The sequence below is a fragment of the Pipistrellus hanaki genome (genome assembly GCF_964339955.1).
Source record: "Pipistrellus hanaki genome assembly, chromosome: 16".
Classification (NCBI taxonomy): Eukaryota; Metazoa; Chordata; class Mammalia; order Chiroptera; family Vespertilionidae; genus Pipistrellus; species Pipistrellus hanaki.
In genome coordinates this window covers 12,197,222-12,214,938 of record NC_140518.1, presented here as the reverse complement: position 1 = coordinate 12,214,938, position 17,717 = coordinate 12,197,222, and the positions used below count along the sequence as shown (strand labels likewise).

The 17,717-nt window shown below is 37.6% G+C and overlaps 2 protein-coding genes across 2 annotated transcripts in view; one reads left to right on the top strand and one right to left on the bottom strand.

Moving 5' to 3' along the window:
* Positions 1-2,088: 2,088 nt before the first annotated feature.
* The window catches only part of TAF15 (TATA-box binding protein associated factor 15), a 37,715-nt gene continuing 22,086 nt past the window's right edge, over positions 2,089-17,717 (bottom strand). Inside the window, exons 8-16 of the mRNA XM_084863505.1 lie at positions 13,332-13,366; positions 12,687-12,719; positions 11,378-11,487; positions 8,579-8,708; positions 5,386-5,478; positions 4,639-4,720; positions 4,434-4,522; positions 3,801-4,314; positions 2,089-2,415 (exon numbers count right to left, since the gene is read on the bottom strand). Of these exons, the coding sequence (XP_084719631.1) occupies positions 2,376-2,415; positions 3,801-4,314; positions 4,434-4,522; positions 4,639-4,720; positions 5,386-5,478; positions 8,579-8,708; positions 11,378-11,487; positions 12,687-12,719; positions 13,332-13,366 (1,126 nt within the window). The 3' untranslated portion in view covers positions 2,089-2,375. The remainder of the gene's footprint in view (positions 2,416-3,800; positions 4,315-4,433; positions 4,523-4,638; positions 4,721-5,385; positions 5,479-8,578; positions 8,709-11,377; positions 11,488-12,686; positions 12,720-13,331; positions 13,367-17,717) is intronic.
* LOC311611437 (calmodulin-like) lies at positions 7,137-7,554 on the top strand (the record flags this gene model as incomplete). Its single annotated transcript, XM_084863671.1, has 1 exon — positions 7,137-7,554. The coding sequence occupies exon 1, from the start codon at positions 7,156-7,158 to the stop codon at positions 7,552-7,554; it is 399 nt and encodes a 132-aa protein (XP_084719797.1). The 5' UTR covers positions 7,137-7,155.

Below are 17,717 nucleotides of genomic sequence, written 5' to 3'. Positions count from 1 at the left end.
CAATTGTCCAAAAAAGAAATGACTGTAGTTCATACTAGGATTGTAACCAAGACTATAAAGATGGTTTCAGGATATATTCTGGAGGTACAATTAAAAGGGACTGCAGGTACAGAATGAATGAGAGAAAGCAAGTATAAGCTCTAAAGTTTTTTTACCTGATCTGATCTAGGTGGACAGTGAGGACATTTACTGAGATGGAAAAGACTAGATGGAAAAGAACTTGGAGAGGAAGATCAAAAGTTTTGTTCAATCCTGGAGGAGTTGCCAAGAAAAATCAAATTTATTTAGTAGAGAGGTCAAGTAGGAAGCTGGGTATAAACCAGAGTTAAGGTGAGAGGACAGGACTGAAGACATAAATTTGGTAGTCATTGCTGTATTGGGATATTTAAAGCAATAATATGAGTTTGCCCAGAATAAAAGTGTCAATAAAAAAGAGCAGAGATCAGAACTTCCAACATGCAAAAACCAAGTAGAGAAGTTTAGCAAAACAAATGCCAGTATGAAACAGTATCAGGGAAGTGTAGTTTTCTGAGCTGCAGATTTGCACATCCAGGTCTACTGGATGTCTCTACTTGTAATTTTGAGTGCCCCAAACTCAACATACCTAAAAAAATCCATTCCCACCTTGTTCCCACATCTGTTCCTTACTCAGTGTTTCCTATTTCAATAAATACCTATCCAATTGCCCATGCCAGTAACCTAACTCTTCCCTCCCATTTCTGACATGTAGCCAGATCCTATCTAATTCCCCTCATTATTTCTCAGATTTAGTTATGTCCTCCTCTTCCAGTCAATATCTGAGCTCAGACCAGTGTTTCTCACTGGCTTACCATTGTCTCCTGTTCAGCTTCTTCACTTTCAGCCATTATTGTCTTTCAGTAGATACCTCAGGTTAGGACACTCCCCTGGTTAAAATCTTTTGATTCCCTATTTTAAGGTAGGAGGAAACTGAAATGCAAGGACCTTATGTAAGGTGACCTGACATCCCGATTTTTAACTATTTGTTCGCGTCCCTCGGCATTTTAAAAAAGTCCTGATTTTTGAGATTCTTTTAAATCTTTTGGACTTTTTTAAACCGCGAGACATGGGACTCTCGTTAAAAATCTGGACTCTCTCCCCAAAAACAGGACGTCTGATCACCTTAATTGTGGTAAAGCTTGTTTACCTCTCCAGTCTTATCTTTTGCAAGCCTATCTTTGAACTCCTCCCTCACAATGCACTACTTATACTTCTCAAGCCAGCATCTATTCCTCAATCTCTTCATTTCTCTAATCCCGTGGTCAGCAAACTGAGGCTCAAGAGCCACATTTGGCTTTTTGGCCCCTTGTGTGTGGCTTTTCCACAAAATACCACGGCTAATGAGTTTGCTGACCACTGCTCTAATCTATTTGATGCCATTAATTTTCTGCTGGGAATACCATTTCCTCAACCCAGCCTCATTACTTGGCCAATTCCTACTCTTCCCTCAAGACTCACCAAGCCTTCCTGATCCCATGACTGAATTAAGTGTCCTTCAAATCAGCCCTCAAAAGCATCTTGCATTTATTCTTACTGGAGCACTTATCTGTATATTGTGTTTGCTTGATGTGCACATATCGAGATCTGATATGGTGCCTGTCCCAGGTTCTTGGTAAGGGTAGAAGAAATAGTTTTTAATGAATACCAAATAACACACCCTCTACACTATTGAATTGTTTCTCTTCTTACCTAGCCCTTCGACCTCCATATTCCCAGCATCTAGAACATTGCCCTAAATCAGTGGTTCTAAATTATAAACTGGAATTCTCAAAATCACCTGGTGAGCTTGACATAAAGGAGCTAACTCCTTCCCCACATCCCCACTAAGTTCTGATCCAACAAACCTGAGATGAGGCTTAGGTAATCGAATTTTGACAACTCCCTCAGGTAATTCTGATGTACAGTCATTCTTTAGAAATTGCTATTCTAAACAGAGTAGACGCTCAATAAATACTGTTGAAAGTAACATTTTAATTTAATGAAGTAGGATCCATTTCCTAATTCTTCAGGGTTAGAATCTGCTGTAACTGAATCCTGAGTGTGACAGAACGATGCACTAATATACAAAAATCCACAAAACAAGAAGCCTTTATTGCAGTATTATAAAACACTTTCCATTTTGGCAATATTTTACAACGCACTTAGCTTCAAGGGTTGGGAAGGAGAAAGTTGGAAACTAAAGGAGAAAATTCCAACATTACTAAAAGAAAAACTGTCCCAGACCTCCCACCCAAATAAAATTCTAAATGTCACTTAATTTCACTACCCAAGAAGAGGCCACCAGGAAAGCAGCAGGCAAAACTCTGGCAATTTCACTATGGATCATGTCAGAGACAAAGGAACATTCAAAACAGTCATCAGTATGGTCGGTTGCGCTGATCATTTCTGTAGTCATTTCTAGGAATGAAAAATAAAGAGCCAGATTAAATTCTAATTTTCTACCAAAGGAACACATCAAATACCTCTTCAGGGTGCTGGTGACTGGTATCAGCTTGACAATTTCTGCAAGGTTAGCACCATGCCCGATTTATCTACTTCTAGAGGATGAGTAATAAATCTCAGCTTTAAGATCCTAAAAGCAGCTTTACTATCACCAACTTATTAAAATTTTCCACCTAGAACACATGTGTCAAACACAAGGCCCACGGGCCAAATCCAGCCCGCCAGGCCTTGCAATGTGGCCCGCACCGCGCTGTCATCACTGCACTCCGCTGTCAGTTGATGACATTGTCAGTTTATGACTGTTCAGTAAACCATTCGGCCCGCGATTTAGGCTGGATTTTAGATTTTGGCCCCTTCTCTGAGTTTGACACCCCTAACCTAGAATAAGGACTCCACACCACTGTGGTATTTTCAGGAGGCCAGTGGAAACATATCCTCCTGTGAGGATTAAAACAAACAAATAAATTTTAAAAACCATACTTATTTTAAAAAAGAATAAACTATTTCACAATTGTAACTCTTATCTTTGCCTATTCTGTATACACAGACACTTTTATAGGATTTGCCACACAGAAGTATTCAATAGATGATAATTACTAATAGTAAACAATTACACAATACTTACTATGGGCCAGCAACTGTTATAACAGTTAATCTAAATCCATGAAGGAAGTATTATTAGCCCCACTGTACACATCAGAGTACTGATGCTCCACAGGGGTAAGTAACTTGCCTAAAGACACATAGCTAGAAAGTGGTGAAGACAAGACTTAAACCCAAGCAGTCTGTCTCTAAACTCTGTGCTCTTAACCACATGCTATACTAAGTCTCACTACCTATATTCCCTCTGGCATACAAATGCTTATAATAACTAAAAGTTATTTAATATCACTGGTCATTCCTTTTTTTCTACCTCTACACCATTCATTGTGCAGTATGCAACACACTCCCAGCAGTGCCAACAGTGATTTTCATCTGGAAAAGGTATTACCAGAATTGCCAGAAAAACAACTGTAGAGTATATATAGCACCACGTGATTTGAAAAAGCATACCCTCACCACTGAGATTAAGAATTCCTAATTTACAGTTTCAAAATACCACTCAATCTCACCTTTAGCCAGGGAATGAATAATAAACACATACATATACAAATATAGGGAATTATGAGTAAGAACTTCCAAAACAATAAATTTTAGAAACTGCTAAAAAGGGAACTAAATATCTTCTCCATCCCTACTGGCAGAATTGTCAATGGGAAATTCAAGTGCCAAAACACTGGACAATAAAAGAACCTTAAAAATCTAGGAGCAGTGAGGTAAAACTATGTTCTAATACTCACCTTCCTCCCATTTTGCCTCCATAGCCACCTCGGTCTCCTCCATAGCTGCCACCACTCCGATCTCCTCCGTAGCCTCCACTTCGGTCTCCACCATAGCCACCGCCGCCTCCGTAGCCCCCCCCACTTCGGTCTCCACCGTAGCCACCTCGGTCCCCACCGTAGCCTCCACGGTCCCCACCGTAGCTGCCTCGATCCCCTCCGTAGCCACCTCGGTCTCCTCCGTAGCCGCCTCGGTCCCCGCCGTAGCCACCTCGGTTTCCTCCATAGCCGCCTCGGTCTCCTCCATAGCCGCCTCGGTCTCCTCCATAGCCACCTCCTCTGTCCCCACCATAACCATCCCCACTTCTATCTCCACCATAGCCACCCCCACTTCTGTCTCCTCCATAGCCACCCCCACCTCTGTCTCCTCCATAGCCACCCCCACTTCTGTCTCCACCATAGCCACCTCGGTCTCCACCTCTGCCCCCACGACCTCTATAGCCCCTCTCTCCACCGTAGCCTCTTCCCCGGAAATCTGCAAGGTAGAAATAGAAACCAGTAAGGTCAGCAAAATAATGTAAGGCTTCCTTAGTGCTAGCCAGAAGACAAACACCATGTAGATGCTAACAAGGCGGACCCAAAGAGCTAACCTACCTCCTCCTGAGGGACGAGAATCCTCTGGTCTGGGCTCATTGCACTGATTGCAGGAGTTCCTTCGAGCGAAGTTCATATTACCACATGACCTGAGAAGAAAGGAAAATAAAAGGCTCAATAGCTTCCAATGGATTCAGAACCCCCACTTGCAGCTTCCAACCTCAAACCTAACTTCTACTCCTACCGAAGTAAGTGGAATACTTACGGATTAGGGCAAACCCAGTCCCCACTTTTGGGGTCTCCACCTCTCCCCTGAAAGCCTCCACGGCCTCTATATCCTCCACGGCCTGAGGAATATAGGGGAGGAAGAGAAAAATCAGCAGCAGACCTTAACTAAGCAGAGAAAAAGCACAGATGAAAGAACTAACAGCAAGTGCCTACCAAGAAGTGGACAGCCCCACACCCTGTGGTAAGCCTCCATGATTCTTTAATTTGGGGCTTTATGTAGTAAGCACAGGCTATGTGAGAAAGACCACAGGCACACTTTATAGTGTCAATAATGCACTTAAAAACTTTCCTGTAATACCCTCCTTAGTTTGAGAATCTCAGTAATAAAAGTTAAGTGAAAAGACATATTCCAAATTTAAGGAATTAGACCCAACAGAAATAACAAGCTAGCAGTAACTTTATCAGGGAACTTACAAACCGGTCAAATTAAGTGCCTAATTAGGTGTCATTTAAATGACTGCCTCCTGATTTCAGGGTTAATAACGAACTGCTATACAGCTTTCCAAAGGGATATTTACAACCTTCTCCCACTATTCTCTTAGGTACTATATGACATCTTATTTACTTAGTCTCCTATTTAAGTATCCACTCTCACCTTAAAACAGAAGGAAAAAGACCAAGAGAGCGAAAGAGGTGTAGCAAGTTCTCACAATAGGGACAGAGCATACACTCAAATTCAAACCCTTTGTACAATATTCAGGCCAGTAAGCAACAAGTATCTTACCTCGCCGCCCACCTCCACTTCCACCTCCCCTCATAAATTCAGGTCTTCTAGTAGCAAAGGACACTTTAATGATGTTGCCATGAAATTCTTTTCCTAAGAAGAAAGAAAATGGTTTTGAAGAAATGCTACTCCACATCTGCATTTCTCAACAACTGTAAACTGTCTTGGTAATTTCAATTTCAGAAGAATAAGTAACATGTCCTCACAGAAATTCAAACACACTAGTGTTCCCAAACAGTCAAGGTAACACTGCTAAGACATGACATAATCTATTTAATAGAGCAGATCTATCACTGGGAGTCATTTATTACTAGCAAAAAATAAAATAAAAACTTATTTTTACATGAGCAATGTGTATAGTTTGCTACTATTTGTTTTTTAAAAGGAATGTGTGTGTGCCTAAATACACATGCCTAAGTGTGCACACGTAGTTATATGTGTACACATATGCTTGTATATTCACTGCCTATTTTAGTTCAGTCTCAATAGGGACGAGAGACCACTGATGGGGGAAGGGGTAGTCAAAGGTAGAAAGGAAACTAATTTTTTACTATATACTCTTGGTACTGTCTGACATTTTTTTACTATATGAAAGTAATATCTTTAAAAATAATGTGTGCATATGTGCTTAATTAAATACATGTACTATGTACAAATTCTGCTGCCCTAGGCCTTACAGATAGAAATTTATCTTTACTTTATATTAAATAAGAGAATTGACATATAAAGAAAAGATGCCCAAAGATTCATGAAATAGCTTTAAATCCAAGAGCCTTGGCTCCCTGAACAAAGCCCTAATCACTTTCCACAATGTCAGATGGTATGGCATGCACTTTGACATAGGAAGCAATTCAAGGATCAGTCTTTTCTTTTTTTCTTTTTTTTAAATCTATTTTATTGATTTTTAACAGAGAGAAAGGGAGAGAGATAGAGAGTTAGAAACGTCGACGAGAGAGAAACCTCGACCAGCTGCCTTTTGCACACCCCCTACCGGGGATGTGCCCGCAACCAAGGTACATGCCCTTGACCAGAATTGAACCTGGGACCTTTCAGTCCGCAGACCGACGCTCTACCACTGAGCCAAACCGGCTTCGGCCAAGGATCAGTCTTTTTAAAGCTGTAAAAAGACTTGGTAAGAGATGAACTATAGACATACAATTTAAGAGGCTCATAGACCTTGTGGGCAAATGGCACAATAATTTTTAAACATATCATGAGCAAAAGAAATTGCTTTATGATTCACAGAAACTGTAAAAAAAAAAAAAAAAAAAAAAAAAAAAAAAAAGCAAAAGCAGAAGTGAGGGAAAATGGACCCAACCTTCAAGAGCAAGGTGTTGGTTGGGTGGCCTGATGGAGTAGTATAAAAACAAAGAATATGGAAGTAAGAAGACATAGGGTATCACAATCTCATCTTGAAAGAAGTAAAGTAAAATTATGTTTTGAAAAACAGGGGAATCTATAACATGAGAAAATGACTAGGTTAAAACGTTAAGTGAAAAAAACATGAAGCAGAGAGGGCACACTGAGGGGTTGTGTGGCGGCATCTCAGAGATCAGAGCACTGGCAGCATGGCTGGCCAACTGACTGAAGAGCAGACTGCAGAATTCAAGGAAGCTTTTTCACAATTTGACACAACGTGATGGAACTATAACAAAGAAACTGGGAACTGTAAAAATCAATAAAATATGTAAAAATAAAAATAAATAAATAAATGGGAAAAAAATAATAATAAAAAAAGAAAAAAGAAAAAAAAAGAAACTGGGAACTGTAATGAGGCCTCCTGGGCAGAATCTCACAGAAACAGAGTTACAGGACATGATTAATGAAGTGGATGCTGATGGTAATGGCACAACTGACTTCCCAGAATTTCTGACAATGATGGCAAGAAAAATGAAAGACACAGACGGTGAAGGAGAAATTAGAGAGGAATTCCATGTGTTTGATATAGAGGACACTTGCTACATTGATGCAGCAGAACTTTGTCATGTGATGACAAACCTTGGAGAGAAGTTAGCAGTTAAAGTTGATGAAATGATGATCAGGGGAGCAGCGATTGATAGTGATGGTCAAGTAAACCATGAAGAGTTTGTACAAATGATGACAGCAAAGCGAAGGCATTATACAGAATGTGTTGAATTTCTTGTACAAAACTGTTTATTTGTCTTATAAGTTATTTGGAAAAGCTTTTCCCTACTGTCAAAAAAATATGCATGTATAGTAATTAGGACTTCATTTCTCCATGGTTTCTTCCCTTAATTTACTATCATTGTCCTGAAACCTTATTTTAGAAAATTGATTAAGGGCTTACTCTGGATATATCTAAGACCTTCTGCATGTCTAAACTTAGATGGAGTTGGTCAAATGAGACCTGGGTTATGCCTTTTTTTTAAATGTATTTTTATTGATTTCAGAGAGAAAGGGAAAGGGAGTGACATAGAAACATTAATGATGAAAATCATTAATCGGCTGCCTCCTGCACACCCACTACGGGGGGTGGGAGAGATTGAGCCTGCAACCTGGGCATGTATCCTGGACTGAAATTGAACCCAGGACCCTACAGTCCTCAGGCCAACACTCTATCCACTGAGCCAAACCTGCTAGAGCGTTATGCCTTTTTTAAAGTAGTTTTCTTTAGCCCTAACCGGTTTGGCTCAGTGGATAGAGCGTCAGCTTGCAGACTCAAGGGTCCCAGGTTTTTTGTTTTTCTATTTTTTTTTTTTGGGGGGGGGTGTGTGTAAAGTTTTTAATTGTAAAACAAATCTACAAATTGGAATGGATTTGAGGCAAATTGTGCTGTAATCAAATTTTAAGTGGCTAAACAAAGTTTAAAAAGCAAATAATGAAATAAAGTGTTTCTGGTACAGGATCAGCAGTGCAAAAAATATAAAGTATAATAAACACTTTATTAATAATAAAGAAAATATTCTATCCCATTCCTCCTTGGGGGTGTGCAGGAGGCAGCCAATCAATGATTCTCTCATCACTGATGTATATGTGTGTGTGTGTGTATATATATATATATATATATCCCTTCCTCTCTGAAATCAATAAAAATATATTGATTTTTAAAAAAATATATTGATTTTTTTTAAAAAGTGAACAGAAAAATAACCACTGTCTACCAGAACATATTTTGACTTCAACACTAGGAAATATCCAAATGGCATGTTGAAATTATATGAATAAGATATACCATCAAACCAGTCAATGGCTGCCTTAGCTGAAGGAGGGTCATCAAATGACACTGTCGCCTCCCCTTTTGACTTCCCTGTGTCCTTGTCTGTGTACAGATTTATCATTGGTTTTCCAGTCTTCTTATTTGTCTGAGGAACAAACAAGTTGGTGTTAATATTTTAAGAAAAAAAATGATCAGCAACCATATCATTTATTATTTTTAAGGAATTCATACACCTCACTCTTCAGATTCAGATATAAGACTAAAGCTTACAAAATACTATGTACCTTTTATAAAAATAAAGTTATCTCTAGTTGTAAAAAAGAAAATACTCTTAAGACACATTAAGTGAAAACCAAACTAAAAATACATAGCATAATGTTTTATCTATGTAGAATTCCCTCAAGCCCCGCCCAAAAAATAGTAAATATTGCTTCTTGTAAAACAAATTAAAAAGACCAGGAAAGCCCTAATTGGTTTGGCTCAGTGGATAGAGCATCGGCCTGCAGAATGAAGGGTCCCAGGTTCGATTTCAGTCAAGGGCATGTGCCTTGGTTGTGGGCACACCCCCAGTAGAGGGTGTGCAGGAGGCAGCTGATTGATGTTTCTCTCTCATGGATGTTACTAACTATCCCTCTTCCTTCTCTGTAAAAAAAAAAAAAAAAATCAATTAAAAAAAAAAAAAAAATATATATATATATATATATTTTAAAAATAATAATTTTTTTAAAAGACCAGGAAAAATGTTCACTAAGCAAACCAATACATTATCACTAAGATTACAAACAGATCTGGCTAGGATGGGAGTGGAAGACAAAGCAGAATTTTTACTTAACCAGAATTGTGAATTTTTTACATATTTCATGTGTAATTAATTCCTTCAGAAGTTTTAACTTCCAAAGAAGAGGGGAAAATAGTAAGTTATTCCACAGACACCAAAACAAGACAACTGCCAACTGATTTCAAGCAAATGCTATAATCTACTAACACTGCTCTAAAGGATGCTTTCTACTTGAGAGATGAAAATATTTGCATGAAACAAATAGCATACAACAAACTGAAGTAAACAATAAAGTTATAAAATAAAGCATTATACATTGGGCTAATATATATCACAGACATAAAATAGCGAAGTAAAAATGCTATCTAAAAGGGTAATATACAAATTGTCCATCACTCCAACACATAAGATGGCTGCCCCCTTGTGGACACAAGATGTCCAGCAAGGGAGGGCAGTTGTGGACGATCAGGCCAGCAAGGGAGGGCAGTTTGGAGGAACCAGACCTGTAGGGGAGGGCAGTTTGGGGAAGGCCAGGCCTGCAGGAGAGGGCAGTTGCGAAGAACCAGGCCTGCAAGGGAGGGAAGTTAGGGGAGATCATTCCACAGGGGAGGGCAGTTAGGGTTGGCTGGGTCAGCAGAGGAGGGCAATTGGGGGGTCACCAGGCTGTCAAGGGAGGGCAGTTAGGGGTGACCAGGCCTGCATGAGAGGGCAGTTAGGGGCAAACAGGCAGGGAAAGGAGCAGTTTGGCGTCGATCAGGCTGGCAAGGGAGTGGTTAGGGGTGATCAGGCTGGCAAAAAGAAGTAGTTACGGGCAATCAGGCAGGCAAGTGGTTGGGAGCCAGCAGTCCTAGATTGTGTTCGGACCTAAACGGGCAGTCGGACATTACTCAAGGGTCCCAGGTTGGAGAGGATGCAGACTGGGCTAACGGACACATACCTCCCCCACACCAGGCCTCCAGTGTTTTATAACAACTTGAGTTTGCATTTATTTGTATTTCAGAATCTATAAAATGTTCTCACAATCTCATTTGGTTCTCACAATTTTAGGTGCTAGTCAGACTGTTTATATATATATATATATATATTTAAAATATGTTTTTATTGATTTTAGAGAGGGAGGGAGAAAGATAGATAGAAACATTGATGAGAGTGGAACACCATCAATCTGCTGCCTCCTGAATGTCCCCTACTGAGTTCAAGCCCACAATCTGGGCATGTGCACAGGGAATCACGCCAGTGCTCTCTCTCTTTTTTTTATAGTTTGATTTTTTTTCTTTTTACAAACCCTTGTGTCGAGGGCTGAGTTTCAATAGATCGCAGTGAGGGAGCTGCTCTGCTGCGTACAAAACCCAGACCCAGAAGCAGGTCGTCTACAAATGGTTTTGCCAGCATACCAGTGATCTCTCGATGCCCAACCACTCAGGCACACCTGCTGGGCCAGAGACTATTTTTAGAGCCCTAATATTAAAAGCTAAAGCTGTGAAAGACTGTGGAAAGGTAACACAAGCAAGGAATAAAATCTTAATGTATTTAGCAAATGCCTGCAGACAATGGTGAGCATATACATCAATGAATTTTTAAGAGACAAGGCTATCGCTAGCCCTGGCCCTGGCCCTGAGAGGTTAGCTCAATTGGTTAGAGCATCATCTATTACACCAAGGTTTTGGGTTTAATCCCTAGTTGGGTTTAATCCCTAAAAGAAAGAATACTAATTAGCAGTATAAAATCAAATATTTCTTCACAGAAGAAAAAGCGGAACATAAGAAAGCATAAACATAATTTGTTGCAGCAAACTTTCCAATCTCTCTAAATTTTCCTTTGGGGTATATATAAGAATCAACCATTTATCGTAAATAAATGGAACAACAAAGTGATATTTCTCTCTCCCCCTCTTTCTCTCTAAAATAAATAAATAAAAATCTTATTAAAAAAGAGAGCCAAGCTTAGAGTATAGGCTTATTATGTAATCTATGTATCTTAACCAGAATATGTTAATGACTGTGAGATTTTTAACATAAGCCATACTTTTCACTCACCTTGATAATTCCTATCTGTTTAAAGAACTCCCCCACTTGATCTGTAGACACACCCTCCCCAAGTCCTTGCACAAAGATTGTGTTGTTATCTGTATTATCAGATTCTGAATCTAAGAGGGAAAAAAAATTATGGTTAATTTTACATAGTCCTTGGTTTTACTATATCCTGCTTAGTAAATCAGAATAATTTACTATCCAATATTCAACTGTTTCTCTGACCAAAAGGAAAAAGGATCAATGTAAAAAAAAACACAAAGCAACAACAACAACAAAAAAAACCTTATATAAAACATGCAAAGTGGTCACAATCATTATTTGATCAAGTCCACACTATGTAAAATACGTAAGACCAATTAAGAGAGATCTTACAAATCTGACTCTTCAGATACAGGACTAATGCTCATGAAGAGATAAAGAAAATTTATAAATTTGCACTCCTTTCTTTGAAGAGCTTTAATTCTTATGGTTAATCAATACTTTTAAGGATCTCTAGTGGAAAAGTCCCCAAATCTAGCACTTTGGACCTCCAAGCAAGGTAGGCAGAATTGGTGGTTTCCCCATCCACTGCAAAAAGCTTTGTATATACAAAGGGTAGGGGCACCTTGACACACACCTTACCTTACACACACACTTTTGGATTAGTACAACAAAGCAAAAAAGATGTAAAAAATTCAGTCCATCAAGGGATAATTCAGAAATTGCCATCCATATAGAATACTTTGGCATCTTAATAAAAACAAGAGTTCTGATTTCAATATATATTAAAATTTTTTGTCTCAAAGATTTTAAATCTCTAAATCATAATTTTCAGGCCTGGTCAGGCAGCTCAGTTAGTTAGAGCATCATCCCAATACGCCAGGGTATAGGTTCAATCTCCAGCTGGGGCACATACAGAAACAACCAATGAATGCATAAATAAGTGGAACAACAAATCAATGTTTCTCTCTCTCTCTAAAAATCAATCAATAAATATAATTTAAATCATAACTTTCAAAAGGTTCCATGTAGCCTTGAATTTCATTTAAAAATAAAAGGCCACATGAAATTAGTGACTCATGCCCAGAGTAAGACAATTCTCTCATGAGCGGAACATAAGAGAGCATAAACATAATTTGTTGCAGCAAACTTTCCAATCTCTCTAAATTTTCCTTTCTGGTATGTCTTAAAAAATAACGCACCCTAGTTCTGGCAGGACTATCAGATTAAATCTTTCTCCTGCTCTAACTCCTCCAAACACACCTTTCCCTTGAAAAAAGTAGAAAATTAACATTCTCTTAAAGGCAAAGTTATAAACTACCATAAACCTTACCAGCATCTGGTCTGGGTCCATAATCCCTGTGACCTAAGAAAAAGAAAAGAAAAAGAAAAGAAAAGCTATTTAAGACAACTCATTATAAACTATTATAAAACAGAAATAATAACCAAGGCATGGAAAGTCAATACTTCCAAAATCCTTGAAACAAGTCAACCATCACAGAATTATAAAGTAAATATATAAATTAAGTTTTATTAAAAGTTTAAGAAATCAAGATGAATTGTCAAAATGTCCCAAACAACACCTGCAACTTTGGCATTATGCTAATATCACTTTTGTTAAGCTCTGGTTGTGAAGGCTGATTAAAAACCCTAGTAATTTAAAAACTCCATGTCAGCTACCTTTACTTAAAAAATGTATTGTTCAAAATCCAGTGAAGGTCTTTTCATTGGTCACCATAGACTCTTTCATGCAAATTCACTGTGTCGAAATCCATTGGACTGAGATCAACTTTGGCTTTTTAATGTTTTCTTTGATATATATACATGTATATATAGAGAATCTATTTTTTTTAAAGCACACAACACACACCAGCCTCAACCGAGTAAGATAGGGCTTAGACTGCATCTGCGAGATATTGGTGGCTTTTAGATTTATATAGCATTTCCACGGAAACATTTTGGGATACTCAGCACTTACCACCAAAATTTTTGAAGCCACCGCGGTCACCACCACTGCAGAGGAAAAATTGAAGAAATGATTTCTTCCTTAAGTCTCTAATGTGCTGAGCCCTGGGCTCAATCTACACTTAACTGTCACAAGTAGAGCACCTAGGAAAACAGTAGCACCTCTAACTTTCCAGTAAATTCCACTTCATAAACTTCAAAATGTTGTTTTTATCTAAGTGTTTTCCCAATTATCTATTTCCACAAGCGTGTCTTTTCAAGTGTATTATAAAACATATCTATAATATACTTATTTAAAGTCTTCCCAACCCAAGCCAAAGGGATACTATTCAAATCATAACTTAAAGCTGAAAGCACAGCATGAAGAATGTCAGAGAAACAATCTTTCCAAGGAGATAAAAAATAGAACAACATAAAACAAGGTTAAGATTTTGATAGCAGAATAGGAGAGATAACTTTAGTGTATTTTATTCTGATACAAAATAGGTTTTATGAGATGAAGAAAAAGGGGAAGGTAGTTACAGTAATATTCTAAAAACTATGGATGGTGTCAGATGGATATGAGATTTATCAGAATGATCATTTAGTAAGTTATATAATGTCTAATCACTGAGGTGTATACCTGAAACTAATATAATACTGTATATCAACTGTTAATTGAAAAATAAAAAATGATTTAAAAAATAAGTGTGGTACAAATATACATGAAAATAAGCCTGAGTGAAAGCAGTCTTAAAATTGCAAATCAGTCTAAAAACTGATAAAATGAGCATAAAAAAAGGTTTAACTTAAAATTGCCACTTACTCCATACCCACTATAATGTACTAGGATCTGTTCACAGCAGAGCTACTGAGGGTGATGTTATTAAATGTTCTGTACTCCATTTGGTAGAGTGTATTAAACAGAAAGCAATACACTCCAATACTGTAACTTCCCATAAGAAAATAACTTATTTGGCAAATTTCTACTGTCAGATAAGTCAATGGTCCTTTATGTGCACAGCTTTATGTAAGAATCTAAGATCTGTCTTATCAAGAAACTTTAAACATCCATACACTGAAAGCTTGTTTCTCTTGACTGAATTAAGTAATCCTCTAAGATTCAAGTGCTGAAATGGAAATCAAACACAAAGTTTTTAGATGGTAATACCCAATCTTCTATTTCTACTACTAATCTCCTACTGTAATCCAAGAAACTAATCCAATGTACTAATGTCTCTTCACTACAGAAAAGCTTCTCTGGGGATAACCATGCCCTCTAGATGGCTTTTCTAAGCCATCCAGAGAAAAACTGCTCTGACTAAATATGAGAAAGATAGTCTTCCTTTATCATTAATTTATTCTACTAACTTGATGTAAAAAAAAATTAACTCTTGCAATCAGCTTAGATACATACATCTTAATATGCTACTTATTCTATTTGATTTTTAGGAAGACTAAAAAGGAAAATAAGCCAAAAGAGTTCTTGAGATTAAACTGCTAAAAATCTTATTATTAGAAACCAAAATATCTCAGGTTTCTTCAAAGATGATCATTGGAATTTCAAAAAGTGATGAGAAAAGAACCAGCGAAAATGTTTATTTTAGTTCATATTCCTATGCAAGGGAGTTAAAGTCCCAGGATAAAGCAGATTTTTTTAAATAGGCAATTTTCATAAGTAAATACTGAAAGAAATACTCTTAATTATTTTGCTGTCATCTTAACTGAGTACCAAATTGTTTATATGGCCAAAAGATAACATGTAATTTCATACATCAGCTAATCCCTACAATTTGTTATTATGGCCAGCAATAAAACTTTCAACAATTTTTAAAAAGGATATGTCACTGCAAAATAAAAGGGATATAAAACAAATGACATTTGAATAGGCTTATAATTTTCTATTCCCTCATATAGTGAGTGGCATTTCAATTTAAGTCATCTTTATTGAGCATTTCCTTAGAAAATATAGCAACTGAAGATTTCAACATAATATCCATAAATATGGAAACACCTACCGCACCTTAAATATAGAAACACCTAGTACTAGCCTTCAAACTAAGATTCAGGGTATAGTCTTCTTTTTTAAAAAAAATTTATTTTTTATTGATTTTAGAGAGAAAAAGAGAGAGGGAGAGAGATAGAAACATCAATGAAGAGAAACATCAATCAGCTGCTTCTTGCACACTCCCTACTGGGATCGAACTGGGACATATGCCCTGACAGGGCATCAAATCTGTTACCTCTTAGTGCATGGGACGACACTCAACCAACTGAGCCACACCGGCCAGGGTATAGTCTCAACTATCACTAATCAATCTTGAAAATTTGGACAACACTAATTTTTCCCTTGGCTTCAGATTCTTTCTTTACAAAATAAGGGTCTCTATCCTTGCTACTCAAAGGACCATCCATGGAACAGCAGCATAAACTGAGCCTGCCTACGTCTCAAAAGAGCGTGATTTTGGGCCTCACCCTAGACCTAATGATCAGAATCTGCATTTAAGATCCCCAATAAATTAATATGTACATTAAAGTTTGAGAAGCGCTGGTCTAGATGATCTAAAAAAGTTTTCTTCCAACTTCAAATATTTCAATCATTTTTCTTTTTTTTTAAAGAGCTAATGATGTCCTTAATTTTCATTTAATTTTTTCTTAAATATATTTTGTTGATTTTTTTACAGAGAGGAAGAAAGAGGGATAGTTAGAAACATCGATGAGAGAGAATCATCCATCAGCTGCCTCTTGCACACCCCCTACTGGGGATGTGCCCGCAACCAAATTACATGCCCTTGACCAGAATCGAACCCGGGACCTTTCAGTCTGCAGGCCAACGCTCTACCCACTGAGCCAAACCGGTTTCAGCCATTTTCTATTTTCTTATTAGAAAACTAGTGGCCCAGTGCACATAAAAGGAAATTAGTTAGAAGAAATATTTTAATATTGCTATTTGCCCTTTCTCTATAATAGAAATGTCAGAGATGAAAGGAAATTAGTAAAATGTATATGAAATATATAAATTTATTAATAAACAATAACAACATCATGTCCCTGGCTGGCACTGGGCAGGGACACAGCCTCATGTCCCTGGCCTGCACCAGGCAGTCCCTTGCCCACCCGCACACGCCTCACCACACATGCAGCCCTGCCCACCCATGCCTGCTGGGCACGCAGCCTCCTGCTGATCGTTTGTTACGGCATGAGGGCGTCATGACCATTTGCATATTAGCCTTTTATTATATATGATTCCATATTTGTTATATTATAATCTCTTATAAGAAATTTATTATATTAAATACAGTAAATAAACCAGACAGTACTATTATTTAACAAAGGATCAGTTTATGGTTAAGAATCTTTCTTCCAAACCTGCAGTAAAGTTACAAGTCCCTTTTCCATATACTAAGTTAAGGCCTCACCAGCAAATTAAGACATGAACATATGTGAACATCTATGAGTCAAGATTTTGCCACAACTAATTTGTTTTCCTCCCTGAAAAGGAAGCAAATTTGTGCACATAAAAAAATTCCTAAAGTAAGAACATTTTAAGGTGAAGCAGTAGAGGTATTTATACTCAAAGTTACAGCTGAATGCCCCCTGCATAAGGAAACCAACTGAATACTTTTTAAAAAATATATATTTTTAATGATCTCATAGAGAAAGAAGAGTTAGACCGACAGAAACATCAATGATGATGGAAACAAGCCTGCAACCTGGGCATGTGCCCTGACCGGGAATCAAACCATGACCTCAGAGTTCATGGGTCAGTGCTCAACCACTGAGCCACACTGACCAGGCTAACTGAATACACTTAACTCACCTGCAGGAATGATTTAAAATAACAATGAGCAGCCTACCCCAGGATAGAGCTTAGAAAAGACAGATTTAATTTCAGGTGCTTATCACGAAGAAAAAAGTTCTTTGACAGAATCTCTATTCCCAATCTTTAATTTAAAAATATCTAAATATATCTATTCAAGGGCCCAAACTGCCAAGAGTAAAAGAACAATGCAGTAATCTTTATTCCCAGAATCTAGAGAAAAAAAGGGACTTGGCTAAAACTGAAAAAAGATTAGTTTAAAACAAACAAACTATACTGTACTTGAGTTTTCATATTAGTAAAGCCAAAATATAATATCTGAGCTACAAATAACTCAAACATTAATTCCAAATATAAATGACTCAATGGATGTAAATAGCATTCTCAACAGTAGCCATATTTGTTTCATCTCCTCCCTTGTGTAATATGTGTGTTTCAAAAAGCTTTCTAGATTCAGCAACTACCAATATTGCAGGAGGACAAGAATCTATATTGTAGAGTTATACTGTCCAATACATTATCCCCTGGTCATATGTAGCTGTTGACCATTTGAAATGTGGGATGGTCTAAATTGAAAGGTAGTCTAAATGTAAAACAAAA